General features: G+C 39.7%; 1 protein-coding gene across 2 annotated transcripts; it reads right to left on the reverse strand.

Moving 5' to 3' along the window:
• Nucleotides 1-231: 231 nt before the first annotated feature.
• LOC146512235 (serine/threonine-protein kinase pim-2-like) lies at nucleotides 232-3018 on the reverse strand. 2 transcript variants are annotated; one of them, XM_085171240.1, is made up of 7 exons: nucleotides 2898-3018; nucleotides 2345-2439; nucleotides 2160-2207; nucleotides 1838-2056; nucleotides 1550-1730; nucleotides 1293-1463; nucleotides 232-1203 (listed from the first exon to the last, which is right to left on the reverse strand). In XM_085171240.1, the coding sequence occupies exons 1-7, from the start codon at nucleotides 2956-2958 to the stop codon at nucleotides 1112-1114; spliced, it is 867 nt and encodes a 288-aa protein (XP_085027366.1). In that variant the 5' UTR covers nucleotides 2959-3018; the 3' UTR covers nucleotides 232-1111. The 2 variants fall into 2 exon arrangements, with proteins under 2 accessions (XP_085027366.1, XP_085027368.1); XM_085171242.1 differs by lacking the exon at nucleotides 2898-3018 and having other exon boundaries at nucleotides 2345-2406.
• Nucleotides 3019-16175: the final 13157 nt, after the last annotated feature.

Below are 16175 nucleotides of genomic sequence, written 5' to 3' on the forward strand. Positions count from 1 at the left end.
CACGCATGCTACAAACTTTACCCGAGTCATTTAGACAGCCGTTAGCACATGATTCTCCTCATGGGGACCTAATATGTTTAATATACTGCTGAGAATATAGCCCAGAAGAAGGGTATATAGTTATAGCTTTTATTTTGGAAAGAGCCATTTCTCTGTAATGACTCTCTTTTCCAAAGATGAGTGTTTTCTCGATCAGATAGATGTATTTTTTATTTTATTTTGTTGTTTCAGCAACATTAAATTTAAAAACTGTACTGTTGAGTTAAAATATATATTCATAATTTTAAAAAATGACAAATTAAAAAGGCGTGAACATTTTTTTTATCGAAAAAATATCGAACCGTGACACCAAAGTATCGAACCGAACCGTGAATTTTGTGTATCGTTGCACCCCTAGTAAAAACCTAACAATAATGCAAAGGAAAGAAAGGACAAACCCCCATGTCACAGAAATGAGAGTGCAGTTGGACCCAAGAGCAGATGCAATCGCTTGAACTATTTACAAGATTTATTAATGAGAGGAATCAACTTAAACAAGAGCACAGTCATAAACAGAAACTCTGCACAGGAACCGTGGGAAATCTGAGTTAAGTGGTACTTAATTTAATTAGTTTTATTAATTAGTATTAATTAATTTTCAGTTTTCTTCTTTTTTGGGTAAAAAACAATCCTTGAAATGGTAATAAAAGAGTATTCTCACCAAAGTTGGATTTAACAAGTTTTATTTTGATGGAAATTAAATGTTCAGATTTTTGCTAAATTTTATTTGATTACATTAAAGTATTTTATTACATTTAACTAATCAAATTAGGCCAATTTTGATGGAGCTCCTGACCCAGCCCAAGCTCTCTATGAAGACGAGGAAAAACTCCCCGCGGGGCCAGATGGATGGGAAGAAACCTCGGGAAAGCCCATTCAAAGAGAGATCCCCTTTCCTGGGATGGCTGGGGGGGGGGGGTTACAGGAACTCCAGGATAGCAAAATTTAGAATAGGCCAAAAAAACTAAAAACAATCTTTTCCTGTAAAAAAGACAAAAAAAGAAAGTTAAGTAATATATCACACTTATATGACAATATATGAAGTGTGTGTCTGTGTGTGAGAGAGACGGGTTTATCTGAGCCAGGGGTGAAGCTGGAGGTCACCCAGCGTTGGGCGCTTCTCCGGGACGTTGGTTAAACATGCGTCCAAGAAGTTCCGGCAGTCTGGAGAGAAAGAAAGGAGAAAAAAGATGAAGATGATAGTTCCAGTGATCCAAGCCATCAGTGAATGTTGAAGCGTGACGTTTTCTTACGTGGCGACAGATCCTTGTTGAATTTCAGTTCCTTTTGGAGGAACGTCATGGTATTAAAGTCCCCCACATGAAGCGCTTCATACAGCACCACTCCCATTTGCCACACCGTGGTGGGTCCAGCCCTGTATTTTTTGCGTCCGTAACATTCGGGAGGGGTGTGAATAGGTGTACCTAATAAACAGACACAATGACAATTTCTTGTAAAACAAAAGGCACAAATTGCTACATGTGTGAAGAGCAGGAGCTGAATACGTTACCGTAGAAGAGGCGGTACACCGATCGCTTCTTAGCAAAGCAGCTCAGTCCAAAGTCAATGATACGAACACGAGGCACATCTGAGCCGGTCTCAATCAGAATGTTCTCACTCTTGATGTCCCGGTGAAAGATCTGTTTATCCTCCAGGTCCTTTGCTGCATCAACCAGCTGCTTCAGAATGACCTGGAAAAGATGAAAAAGACAGTAATGAGTCAATGGGTTGATGCTTCTCTGATACTCTGTGCTTTGATTGAATGCTGTACAGTCTAAGGCTCTTCCAGTCAACTTACCTTGGCCTTTTCCTCTGGTAAACAACCTCCATTTTCAGTTATGTAATCATGCAGGTCCACAGCGGGGAGAGGTCTCTCCAGCACCAGGATCAGCTCTGTGCGGAGGTCAAACCAGTCCAGCAGTGACACGGGTGCTGACGTTCCCACTGGTCCATCCGCTTCAGCTGCAAGCTTCAGCATAATGGCCACTTCCACCGAGACCCGCTTCCCGTTTTCACCCTGATATATTCCAACAAAGTGGATGATGAGGAAGAGACGTTCCACAGGTGAACGCTGCACTCAGTCCAGGAATGTAAAAACAGTTCAAGTGTTGCACACTTACCGTCACTTTGATGGGGATTCTGTCCTTTGGAATGTGTTTGATGGCTACCTAAAAGACACAGAGCATTGGTGAGCATTTCCTCCGTATGACATCACTAAAGGTGTGAAACAGCACACGTCTCAGCTTACGATATTATCCGTTATCTGCGTTACTGCCTGTCTTACTCCCACCATCTGAACACTTACTGGGCAATGATCTGTTTTCCGGTAGCCAGCAAACACTGCTCCACAGCCGCCTCCTCCAAGATGGTGCTCCTGCACGTATCTGGCCTGGAATTCAGCTGAAAAGACAAACACACATGTTGTTTTACTACAGGTGTGACACAAATGACTCTCTGCTGTAGCCTAAATGTTCATTTTGCTCTTCACCTGAGTATAAAAGCCAAGCTGCTTGCTACTTACGTAAACAACAACAACACAGTAGTAAAAAAGAGTGCTCGACATCAGGACTGGAAGGATTTTGATGACATTTTAATGAGGATTGGTTAAATTCTAATAACAAGTTTATCCATTTGATAAAAACAGAGCAACACCAGTCCATACTAGGTCTACTAAGTCTTAGATCTTCATGACACTTGTTGGTCTTTCTTTCTTTGATCAGACATGTTGTATTTCTGCTATTTTCACTCAAACACAGGATTCAAATGATTCATTTTATACACAGTGTCTCAACATTTTTAGAAATGTAGATTCTGTTATTTGGGGGATTTTACACAGATTGATGTATTTGTTTACTTACTTTGATCTCCTGGATCTTTCTTATCTGCTGGACTTGTATTTTTTCTCGTTTCGTTGTTCATCTTAATTTTTAAAATCTTTCAAATAGGAAAATGTAGTGAATATTTCTTCAAATGTGTGTGCTTGTCTTTTCTAAGCTGTTTAACTGAGTTCTGTAAGTGAGCTTTCAAAATAATCTCAGGAGACTATGGCAACAGAACCTTGCCTTTCAGTGACATCACTGACTGCCAGTAAAAGTGTACCCAAGTAGTTTAAAGAAAAACACTGTGGCACACGAAGCCATAATATTTCATATAATTCAATAATTTCATATTAATTCAACTGTTTCTTTCATTATATTTTTATATTTTAATATTGTTTGTATAAAGACGTGATGTGTGGCTGCCAATATCAACAGTTCTGGTTGACCTAATACTAATAAACACCAAATCATCTGATTTAACGTATTTATTATTGTACATTAAACTTTCTTATTATATCAAATGATTAACCAATAACCGGAGCCCCAGTGATGCAGAACACCTAAGGTCTGTGTCGCCCTCAGTGCTTTGGGTGCAGTGCCTGTTGATTCTTGGGCCCAGGGAAGCAGAGGGGGAATATGAAAAGTCTAAAGACACCATTTGACCTTAGAACTGAAGAAGCTTCTGGGATGAGAGGTGAAACGTCTTCAAGTAACTTAAAGAAGTCCAGACGCTTTTCTTTCCAAGCTCCTTAGACTCTAAAGACTTTAAGGAATGTCAACAAAAGGGAAGACTGATATATATATATATTTCTTCATAATGACAAAAACACACTTTAAATCTATCATGAATTTGTTGAGAGGACCAGTCCTCTATGCAGGTATCTTCTGACATACAAACTGAATCAGGATAACTTGGGCTCCCCCTTAGCTGTCCAATATCAGGCTCACTGTGCCCATCTCATGCTCTTGTGGTAGGAAAGATGCGCGTCGAGCTTATATTATTAAAAAAATAAATTATTGTTGGTTTAAGAAAAAAGTCAAAATTCTATTAAGAGATAAAAGTTGAAATGTGGAGATTATAGTTGTTGTTTTAGGATAAACTTCCAAATCTGCTATACCCTCTAAAAAATTAAGAGTTAGTGAAAAAACTTAATCAGCCTTCTTATCATGTTTTAGGATACAACATCCATCCTACATATTTCTTAAAGGTGTAACAATCGATATCCTTGCATCTGTCCATTGCCAGCCATTGATTTTTTTTTATACAAATCCAGCCAGCAAGCTTGTTTATTTTTAATGTTTATAATAATACAGTTAATACATTTGTAATAAATGTAGTGCTGTCAGCGTTAATCTCATTAAAATGACGTTAACGCCATAACTACATTAACAGGTAAATCTCAGTCAGCGAGTTATCACGGATCGCCCCGTGCATGGTAGTGATGGGATTTCCGGCTCTTTTTAGAGAACCGGCTCTTTCTGCTCGCCTCACTAAAAAGACCGGTTCTTTCGGCTCCGAACCGACTCTTCGGGTTGTTTTGTTGCTTTAATTTATTTATTATTAACAATAATATAAAATTATGCACAAAACGAATTACTAATGTAAGAACAAGTGGTTTTATTTATATATGTTTATATATAAATATTTACGGTGGCCCCTAGAGACAAAGCACGTATAATTTCCAAAGCATGTACAAACTCCAAAACACATTTCTAGCGTTAACTGAACTTCCAAAACAGAGCTACCTAGATCACTTAAATTAAACAATTGAAAGCATATGTGTATGGTTTGTGGATTTATACACAAGCACTCATATATATTTAAATAATTTTAAAAAAAAGTTCATTCACCTGTTACTACCTCACACCAAATCCGGTCATTGGTACTTGCTGGCTTGTGTTGCCACTAGGTAACAGAAGCTCAACACTGTGCCTAGCATTCTGGAGCACTTCTGTTGTGTTTTGTACGTGTTTGGGAGTTTTTACGTGCTTCTGAGTCTTTACGTGTTTTGGAGTTTGTACGCGCTTCGGGGTTTGTACGTGCTATGGAGTTTTTACGTGTTTTGGAGTTTGTACGTGCTTCTGAGTTTTTACGTGTTTTGGAGTTTGTACGTGCTTCGGGGTTTGTACATGCTATGGAGTTTGTACGTGTTTTGGAGTTTGTACGTGCTTCTGAGTTTTTACGTGTTTTGGAGTTTGTACGTGCTTCGGGGTTTTACATGCTATGGAGTTTTTATGTGTTTTGAAGTTTGTAAGTGTTTTGGAGTTTGTATGTGCTTTGTCTGTAGGGGCCACCATAAATATACTTTTATTTATTCACTCCACATAAAATGTAATAAATAAATCATATAATACAAAATCCAACTATTCACAGTTCAACTTTTAACTATTTAAATTTTCAGCTTTTTCCTTTTAAACAAATTTAAAGTGAAACAACACAAAACACTGCAAACCACAAAACAATTAAATATAAATTAAAATATAAAAACAAAAAGAAGATGCATATTCTCTGTCATATGCATGAATAAACTTTCTGAATCCTTTATCATCCGCAACTGAAAATAGCTGTTACTATACCTTTCTAATGTGACATTGTTGTCCCTGGCTGTCTTTCTCTCTCTTTCCCTCTGGCTCTGTTCCTGCGCTACTGCGAGTGTAACTACCGCCCCTCTATGGTATTATTCTTGTGCCACTATTCTGAGCGCACGTAAAAAAAAAAGTGTTGCATTTTGAGGAGAAATTTATTTTGAGTGAAGAAAAGCTAAATTTGAGTGAACAAAATTCATTGCTGCATGCAAAAAAATTTATTTCAGTGTTTGCTATTATCCACACACACAATAGCAACCCCTGTCGCTCAGTTCTTGCATTTGCGCTTGCTCGCAATATGTTGCTCTGGCTCTCAACATTTCTGCCTGTGTGTGCTCTAGTGATGGGTCGTTCGCGAACGAAATGGCTCTTAGAGCCGGTTCTTTGAAGTGAACGACGCGAGCCGGCTCCTTATTGGGAGCCGTGAGGTTTTTTTTTTCTTTCTCTCACCCTCTCTCTCGCCCTTTTTCCGCTAAACTCCGCACGCACGGCCTGTACTTTGCGCTGGGCAGAGGGGGGAGGGGCGTTAGTTACACTCGCAGTAGCACAGGAACTGAGCCAGAGAGAAAGAGAGCGAGAGACAACAACGTCACATTAGAAAGGTATAGTAATCATCCGCTATTTTCAGTTGCAGATGATAAAGAATTCAGAAAGTTTATTCATGCAGGCCCATATGACAGAGAATATGCATCTTCTTTTTGTTTTAATATTTTAATTTATATTTAATTGTGTTGTGGTTTGCAGTGTTTTGTGTTGTTTCACGTGAAATTTGTTTAAAAGGAAAAAGCTGAAAATTTAAATAGTTAAAAGTTTAAAATGTAAATAGTTGTTTTTTGTATTATATGATTTATTTATTACATTTTATGTGGAGTGAATAAATAAAGTATATTTATGGTGGACCTTAGAGACAAAGCATGTACAAACTCCAAAACACGTAAAAACTCAGAATCACGTACAAAAGACAACAGAAGTGCTCCAGGATGCTGGGCGCAGTGTTGAGCTTTTGTTACCTAGTGGCTACACAAGCCAGGAAGTATCAACAACCGGATTTGGTGTGTGGTAGTAACAGGTAAATGAGGTTTTTTTTAAATTATTTGAATAAATATGAGTGCTTGTCTATAAATACACAAACAATACACACATGCTTTCAATTGTGTAATTTAAGTGATCTGTGTAGCTCTGTTTTGGAAGTTCAGTTAACGCTAGAAATGTGTTTTGGAGTTTGTACGTGCTTTTTGGAGTTTGTATATGCTTTAGAGTTTGTACGTGCTTTGTCTCTAGGGGCCATATATAAACATATATAAATAAAACCACTTTTTTTTAACATTAGTAATTCCTTTTGTGCATAATTTTATATTATTGTTAATAATAAATTAATTAAAGCAACAAAACAACCTCAAGAGCCGGTTCGGAGCCGAAAGAGCCGGCTCTTTTTAGTGAGCCGAGCCGAAAGAGCCGGATCTCTAAAAAGAGCCGGAAATCCCATCACTAGTGTGCTCAACTCTTTTCTGTACACCGTTATATAGGGCTTTGGAGCGTGATGTCACGGGGGTGGGCGTGGAAAGGATTTTGGCCCGATCCGCCATTTTGGGGATCTAAACAAAGCGCGAGCGAAAAGGGAGCCACAAAACCATCCAATCACAGACTTGGATGCAAAAAAAATCTGATTGGCTGTGTTGATCTCCAATCAGGTCGAAATGACAAAATGCCAGAATCCATTTCGTCCTAAACTCAAACGAGGCAGTGGTGGAGGAACACAGAGAGGCGGAGTTTGAAATGTTATTCTTTCTGGTCACAAAATAAACTTTAAAGATATTTTCATGCGAGAATGGTACTGTGTAAACTTCTAATATCTGCTCGATTCATCAAGACACCACATATTTGCATAAGTGCTCTAATGTTTTCGGAGATGCCGCAAAGCTTGCATGCGGAGTCAAGCAGAAAAAAGTGCAAGAGAAAGGGTGAGAGAGAAAAAAAAAAAAAACACACCCACGGCTCGCTTGCGTGGTTCACATCAAAGTGAACCACGGCTCTACCGGCTCTAACGCTGACAGCACTAAATAAAAGATAAATAATGTTTTTTATATAATGGTATATAATGTTTTTTTTTCTTCTTTCTCTTACCCTCTCGCACTTTTTTCCGCTTCACTCCGCATGTGAGCCTTGTGCTTTACGCTGGGAAGAGAGGGGAGGGGCGGTAGTTACACTCAGTAGCACAGGAACAGAGCAGGAGGGAGAGACAGAGAAAGAGCCAAGAACTATTTTCAGTTGCAGATGATAAAGGATTCAGAAAAGTTTATTCATGCAGACCAATATGACAGAGAATGTGCATCTGTTTTTTGTTTTCAGATTATAATTTATATTTAATTGTGTTGTGGTTTGCAGTGTTTTGTGTTGTTTCACTTTACATTTGTAAAAGGAAAAAGCTGAAAATTTAAATAGTTAAAAGTTGAAATGTGAATAGTTGGTTTTTGAATTATATGATTTATTTATTACATTTTATGTGGAGTGAATAAATAAAAGTATATTTACGGTGGCCCCTACAGACAAAGCACATACAAATTTCAAATCACGTACAAACTCTGAAGCACGTACAAACTCCAAAACACGTAAAAACAGGTAAAAACTCCAAAACACGTAAAAACACGTACAAACTCTGAAGCACGTACAAACTCCAAAACACGTAAAAACAGGTAAAAACTCCAAAACACGTAAAAACACGTACAAACACTGAAGCACGTACAAACTCCAAAACACGTAAAAACGGGTAAAAACTCCAAAACACGTAAAAACTCCAAAACACGTACAAACTCCAAAACATGTACAAACTCCAAAATACGTAAAAACACGTACAAACTCCAAAACACGTAAAAACACGTACAAACTCTGAAGCACGTACAAACTCCAAAACACGTACAAACTCCAAAGCACGTACAAACTCCAAAACACGTACAAACTCCAAAGCACGTACAAACTCCAAAACACGTAAAAACACAACAGAAGTGCTCCAGGATGCTAGGGGCAGTGTTGAGCTTTTGTTACCTAGTGGCTACACAAGCCAGCAAGTACCAACGACCGGATTTGGTGTGAGGTAGTAACAGGTAAATGAACTTTTTTTTTTTTTTTTTTTTTTTAATTATTTGACTATATATGAATGCTTTGAATTGTGTAATTTAAGTGATCTAGGTAGCTCTGTTTTGGAAGTTCAGTTAATGCTAGAAATGTGTTTTGGAGTTTGTATGTGCTTCTTGGAGTTTGTACGTGTTTTGTCTCTAGGGGCCACCGCATATATTTATATATAAACATATATAAATAAAACCACTTTTTTTTTTTACATTAGTAATTCCTTTTGTGCATAATTTTATATTATTGTTAATAATTAATTAATTAAAGAAACAAAACAACCTGAAGAGCCTGTTCGGAGCCGAAAGAGCCGGCTCTTTTTAGTGAGGCGAGCAGAAAGAGCCGGTTCTCTAAAAAGAGCCGGAAATCCTATCACAAATATATATTGTTTTTTTTTTTACCTTTATGCTTTTGTGAACAACTAAAGTAAGTAAGTAAGTAAAGTTTATTTATTAAGCGCTTTTAACAGACAGGCAGTCACAATGCACTGTACACAAAGATTAAAATAAACAATACAATCGATAGACATTATACACAATGTAAAAGATCAAATGTAAATAAAGAATATAAAATACGTAGATCAACAAAAGGCTTGTTTGAACAGAAAAGTTTTTAACTGCTTTTTAAAAGAATCCACAGAGCAACTAAGGTGTGTTGCTTATGAAATCCATTAAGTGCTACAGAGAAAATTACATTTTATTTATGTAATTAACACATTTTGAACTCTTAAAGAAATATAACAAAAGGAAAGACACCCAGCTGAACTAAAATGATGTAGCAAACAAAAACTGTTGTGAACCGCCAGCCTCATATCACCTTTGGGCTTTTGGAGCCTTGACCTGACTTTTAAAAAATAATTGGAAAAAAAGCACTATGCCGCTAAAAAAAAAATAGATATTTGCAAAATTCTGCCTAAATATGTATTTTACCTGGTTAATGTGTGTGGTGGGGCGTGGTCTGCAGTGCCCTGCAGGGGAGTCGGACGCACCTGAGCGGCACCCGCAATCACGCCTCGCCGCCTTAAAGTCTGTGCTCTCTCTGCTGTTGTGTTGGTGTGTGTCGGGCTGTGAGCTGAAAAGCTACAGCCGGCTGTGTGCGTACAGCAACCGTGTGTGAAAAGTGGTCAATAAAGAAATGTTGAAAAGCATGTTCATGCAAACATCATCGGGTCTGCCGTGATATGTTTACAATGGGACTTCTGCTCCTGAACCTCTGCGCACAGCGTCTGCAAATTGGGGCTGTACGAAGTCACTTTCATCTTTACGCAGGACTGTAAGCTGTCATCTGTGAGGCGTGAGCGGTGTTTGTTTTTAACATAGTTCACAGTGGAGCTGCTGACATAATGTGGAGCCGAAGATCCATAATTGGCCTACCTGGGGTTGAAAGTCTCGATAAATGCACGGTGTTTCGGCGGGTATACCGGCTTCCGTGAGTGTACTGTGCTACATCCTGTGCAACATAATCCGGTCGTTAAGTCTGACGTCACTAGCCGTGTCTGGGCCTAAACTCTGCTGCAGGTCCATATATCAAACGATCACTATGGCATTACCAAGAGTTGAAAAACTGTCTAAAGTCTTTCATCTTTAATAAAATGATCAGCGTTCTGCTCTACCAGGTGTAACAATTGAGTTTAACATCCAGGCATCCATGAAAACGGAATTTATGACATTTAACGGAGTTAGAAGTTAGCAGGAAGTTAGCTCGCTAGCTTCTATCTAAATACAATATAGCATGTCCTGACTGCGGGGTTTTGGAAACAAATTAAAACGTACAGCTCTGTTATCACTTCCAACATAAATGAAGACAGAAAACTAAACAGCAGTGACGTTTGTAGGGTTACTGAAGTTTGGCTAGCTGGTATATAATGATGTGCTATGTGACCGCTAGCGACACAGCTATGTTAGCATACTGATAAATATTTTTGGTCATATCGCCCTGCTCTGCTTTCTACCACTAGAGGTGGCCTGGCATCTCTGACCTTCCAAGTTCAAAGTAAAGTAGGACAGGCACACATAGACCACCCCCACCATCACAGCTGTGTCTCTGATGTGCTCTTCTGTTTACTCAGGTCGTCATAACAACTTTTGATGACGAGAAGGAGCTGGGTGGAGAAGGTGGGGTAAGATGATACGGGGCGAAAAGGTCACAAGAAGTGTGTGGGCTTGTTTTGCTTTTTGTGTACGGATGACCTCACCAAATTTAATTATCACATCATCAGACAAAGAAGCTAATTTTAGCCTCGAGTGTTTGCCTGCCTATTAAAAGGTCAAATTAAGACTGCAGGGGGAGGAAAAAACAACCTCTGGAAGGAACATTTCTTGCAAGATGAGCCAAATCTTAAATGAAGAGACAGATTACAAGCCATTAAAGTTCTTGAGATGACCAGAGGTGGCAAAAGTACAGGCATTCTGTACTTAAGTAGAAGTACAGATACTAGTGTTACAAAGTACTCCAGTAAAAGCTGAAGTACTGATTCAACTTCTTTACGGAAGTAAAAGTGAAAAAGGACAGACTTTAAAATGTACTCCCAGTAAGAAAGGAAAAAGTAACCCCTTGGAGGACATTTTTATTCTATTCAATTATTTATATAGTGCCAAATCACAACAACCAATGCCTCAAGGCGCCAGCTATTTTTGTACAAAGCTAACTGAACCGTGTGCTACATTAATGTAATGATGAAACAATATTAGTAGTATGAATTTTAATTCTGCTAAAAGTAATTAGCTTGAATTGGTTAAGTTGAACATGAGCATTCAGCAGGTGCAGGAACCCTGCTAAACTGCAGAGGATTTTCATGCAACCTTTAAAACACAGGTAGTCTACTTCAGTTTGATGTTTCACAATATGAAAAACATGTCACATGTACAGACCCAGTATCTGATTTAAAAGTGTGAGGACTTACATGTCAGCTTTAACATCCATTCTTCCTGTCCTGTTCTGTCTTTCTTATCTGTCTCCGTCTCTCAGTGAAGTTAGCTCTCTTTCCTTTCTCTCTGTGAAATAAGCAGCTGGACCTTTAGCTAGCACACAAGCAGTTCATGTGACGATGTTGTTGAGCTGATAGAAATGCTGTAAAACATCATGTGTCATGTAGTTACTCCCTTTATGCTCCTCTTCTGTAGATAGATGCTGACTCCTTATTTACTCCTTCCGAGTAAATCAAGGGTGCCAAACTCAGACATTCACCCAAACAGTCCGCTTTAACCTGAAACTCCCCTTTCTGTCAGTGTTAAGAAGTTACATATTTAACTGTTTTTCTATGTGATGAAGAAAACGCTGCTGTGACAAAGAAAGAAATCTGTCAGCACGAGTCTTTGGACTTAAATTGTTAGAAAATGTTCTTGTAGCTCAGACTGTCCAGTTTTTTTTAAAGACTCATTTAGACACTCAGAAACCGAGCCATGGTTCGGTGCTGAACGTGAGATGGAACATCTTATCTCTCTTCTGAGGTTACAAACCACAAAGTTACTGCTTATTTTCTGTGGTGCGTAAACTGCAGATTTTAATCATGCAACAGATAAATTCTGATTTGTAAAATCAGACTTGCAATAACTAAATATTATTTCTAAGTCCTTATCATTTACCAATTTTAGGAAGGTTATACATCCCTATAATATGCTTGCATTAACGTGGTGAATTCACAGTAAAGTACTGTTGTCACAAAACGGCCGGAAGCCGAGCACCAAAAATCAAACCCACGTGTAGGAAACCCAAGGCGGAGGCAGAGTAAAGGGTTTAACAAAGGTTTATTAACTAACACCAAAATGACGTTAGTACTTGACTTAAGGCTTGATATATGGGGCATGAGGGTCTTGGCCAGGGGAGAGGGACATGCAAGGGGACAGGTCCAAGAAAGCAACGGCAGCTGCTGGTGATTAGGTAAGTATGTGCAGGTGGGAGATGGAAGCGTTGAGGGAGAGGTGGTGCGGTCCAGGTGGGTTAGGTGGTGTGTGGCAGCTGTCCTGAGTGGTGAAGGTCCCGAGGTGGTGTAAGGGCAGGAGGGCAGGCAGGTGAGGCAAGGAGATGATTCCGAGAGCTGGCGGATTAACCAGATTTCCAAGATGAGTGGTTCAGTATGATGGAGTTTTCCTGGAGTAACTAGAGCACGAGATTACAAAGTTAGTAAAACACTTGAGATTCATGAACATGACGCGTGAGGCCTGGTTACCAACATAGGGTAGTTGACGAACTGGCGAGGAAGCAGTGTCAGCAAGCAGCTTAAATCTCCAACCTGATTGCCTCAATCAGCTTCAGGTGAGGGGGGCTGTAGGCCCTGCCCACGGGTGGATACCAGGGAGGTCCAGACCTTCAATGGAATTTTACAGCCACACACCCAGACCATGACAACTGTCAGTAAAGTGTTGTCAGTGTTAGCTTTCATCAGGTGTAGTAGAGTTTAATTTACATTAAAGCTGATGATGCTTCAATTCATTCACTGAATTCATTCACTATACCAACTTTATACAGTTTAGCATAAAGAGAACATACAGTATGCTGTTAGTGGAGGAAATGAAACTCAACCAAGATAGCTGTGTAACATCTGCTGACATTGCTGAATTCAGTGGTGTAAATCTACAAAAAGCAGCAGGTCAGCTGATCATAGCTTGGCCACTAAGAAAATCTACTGGAGCTCACAACAGAAATGATTTTGGATTCGTATTTTCCCCATGCTGAATCACTATAACAGATCTTATTGTTCCCCCACTCTCCAAATCCCACTTTAACCTCTGACTGTTCATATTTTTCTGTTTTGGCATTGAGGCAAAGCCATCCTCCACCATGTAAGGAACACAAAGAAATCCCCCTCTCGCCCCTGTGGGCGATCTATCCTTCAAGCTCGGGTCGTCTATCAGACACCTGGGGTTTGAGGATCCTTGTTGTTCCTGGGATCTGCTGGAGACACACGCCTAGCTTGGGAGTCACTGCACCTAGTGCTGCGATTACCACTGGGACCAGTGTTACCTTCACCCCCCACACCTTCTCCAGCTCTTCTCTGAGCCCTTGGTACTTCTCCAGCTTCTCGTGTTCCTTCTTCCTGATGTAGCTACGTCTATCACTATGGCCATCTTCCTCTATGTACAGCAGGTTAGCCATCACAATTTTGTCCGTCTGTATCTGGAAGGCCCACAGGATCTTAGCTTATACATTCTCGGCCACCCATTTTGTCCTCGAGACCTCCAGCCTCTATGGAGCTTGTGCTCAGAGCTTGTTCATGTGCTGCCAAGATTCAACACGTTCTCTGTGCTGTGTTTCAGTCCAGCTTTGTCCAGCCACCTGTTGGGTTTCTGGATGTTAGCAACTTCCTTTATCTGCCGGTGGTACATACAGTCCTGCCGCGATGACTCCTCCTGTTTCTCTGGTTTCTGCTGCCTAAGGTATTTGCTAAGCCCGCTGTCAGTTGTTGCAACCTTTCTGATGTACTCGTGGATGTTTGCGGTTTTATTTTGAGAACTCTAATGGCTTGTAATCTGTCATTTCATTTAAGGTTTGGCTCCATCTTGCAATATATGTTCACGTTACTCCTTTCAGAGGTTGTTTTTTCCTCCTCCTGCAATCTTAATTTGACCTTTTAACAGCAGGTTGGGAGGCAAAGACCCGAGGCTGAAATAAACATCTTTAGAAAATCTGCCTGGCTGATGATGTGATCATTAAATTTGGTGAGGTCATCCTTATGCAAAAAGCAAAACATACATCCCACTTACCTACTGTGACTTTTTCTCTTCTGCATAAATACATTTCTAAAGATTCTGTTGACATTAAATTCTCATCATATGTAGATAACAACCTATCCAGTCCACAGATGGAAAAAAACCAAACCACAGATGCCTATAAATTGTGTTTAATAATGAGAAGTGACACAGTGAAAAAGTATTTAACATGTTTACTTAAATGTATTTGATACTTTGTACAAAAGCCTTTATATGTGATGACAGCTTCAAGACATCTCCTGTATGGAGAAACTAGTTGGATGCATTCCTCAGGTGTGATTTTGACTCATTCACCACACAATCAGTCTTCAAATCCTAAAGTAGTAGATTCTGTGGACCCTTTCTATGAGCTCTTTTCAGATTTCCAGTTGGATCCAGGTCAGGTGATTGGCTGAGCCATTCTAACAGCTTTATTTTATTTATTTTTTTCTTTCTGTGCAACCAATCAAGAGTGTCCTTGGCTGTGTGTTTGGGTTCATTGTCTTGCTGAAAAAGCTTAAATAATACATACTTTTCCACTATAGACGAATATGTTCACGTTCATTTATTTTTGTATTTATTTTTATTACCAAAACTTTTAGTTTATCCAGCACTAAATCACAGCAACAGTCGCCTCAAGACACTTTATAGGTCGCCATGGACAAAGTTGCTAATCAGAGTGTTCTCTAGCAAATGCCAAACATGCTGCTACGTGTTGGGCTGTAAGCAAAACCCCCACCTGTGGACGTAGGGCCCTCATGCCACCCTCATGAGTGCAGGTTATTTTGGCTCTGGCAGGTTATTTTGCCCTCCTACAGCATCCTCCACATCTCCTGATGCACTGGCCTGTTTCCTGGTAGCGCCTCCATCCTCTGGACACTACGCTGACAGACACTGCAAACCTTTTTACCACACCCCAGATTGATGTGCCATCCTGGATGAGCTGTGCTACCTGAGCCACTTGTGTGGGTTGTAGACTCCGTCTCATGCTACCACTAGAGGGAAATCACTGCCAGCATTCAAAAGTGACCAAAACATCAGCCAGAAAGCACAAGTACTGAGAAGTGGTCACCACCTGCAGAACCACTCCTTTACTGGGGATTGCCCATCATTTACACCTGTTGTCTGCATCATTTGCAGAACATGTAAAATTGATTGTCAGTGTTGCTTCCCAAGTGGACAGTTTGATTTCACAGAAGTGTGATTGATTGAAGTGTTTCCTTCATTTTAAGCAACACCTGCACACATTTTAACAAAATAAACACACCAACCACCTCTCCCTTCTGACCATGAGGGTTACAATTAGTAACCAAACTCTGGAGTAGCACAGGATTATCAGACCTTAACTCAAATATTTTTACTGAAGCAGAAGAGCTGCAGTGTCTGTTTTCTACCACTAGAGGTGATGAAGCAAAGGCTGCCATCTCTGGCCTGCCAAAGGGACGGAAGCTGGACCCACACCAGTCCGCTTTTACTCAGGTTTTCTTAACAATGTTGGAGTGGGTAAGTGGGGAGGAGGAGAAAAAAAACAAAACAAACCCACAAACAAGCAAAGGAAATCAGCGAAATAAACTTTTATTTTCAGATGGAGCCAATCTGTAAAACACTTTACATGACAGTCATTTAAAAGTCATTGAAATTACTTAAGTTTAAGAGATCGTTCAGCTTTTTAGGAACTCCTGAATCTACAAACTCAATCATATTACCAACTGTGACACTGACCAAGTCTCAATTCACAAATAACTCCAAAAGATTCTCCTGAGCGCCTGTGTTACATTTCCATAAAGACAAAGATGCAAATCAATGTTACAACTGCACAAAAGACTTTCCAAAGGATACAAGTAACTCCTACTGAAGAAGGCACAAACTGCTCTTGATGCCCGTTCGTGTCCCGTCAGCTTCCAAATGAGGAGGAAAGAAA

Source organism: Neolamprologus multifasciatus, chromosome 8 (genome assembly GCF_963576455.1).
Source record: "Neolamprologus multifasciatus chromosome 8, fNeoMul1.2, whole genome shotgun sequence".
NCBI classification, from domain to species: domain Eukaryota; kingdom Metazoa; phylum Chordata; class Actinopteri; order Cichliformes; family Cichlidae; genus Neolamprologus; species Neolamprologus multifasciatus.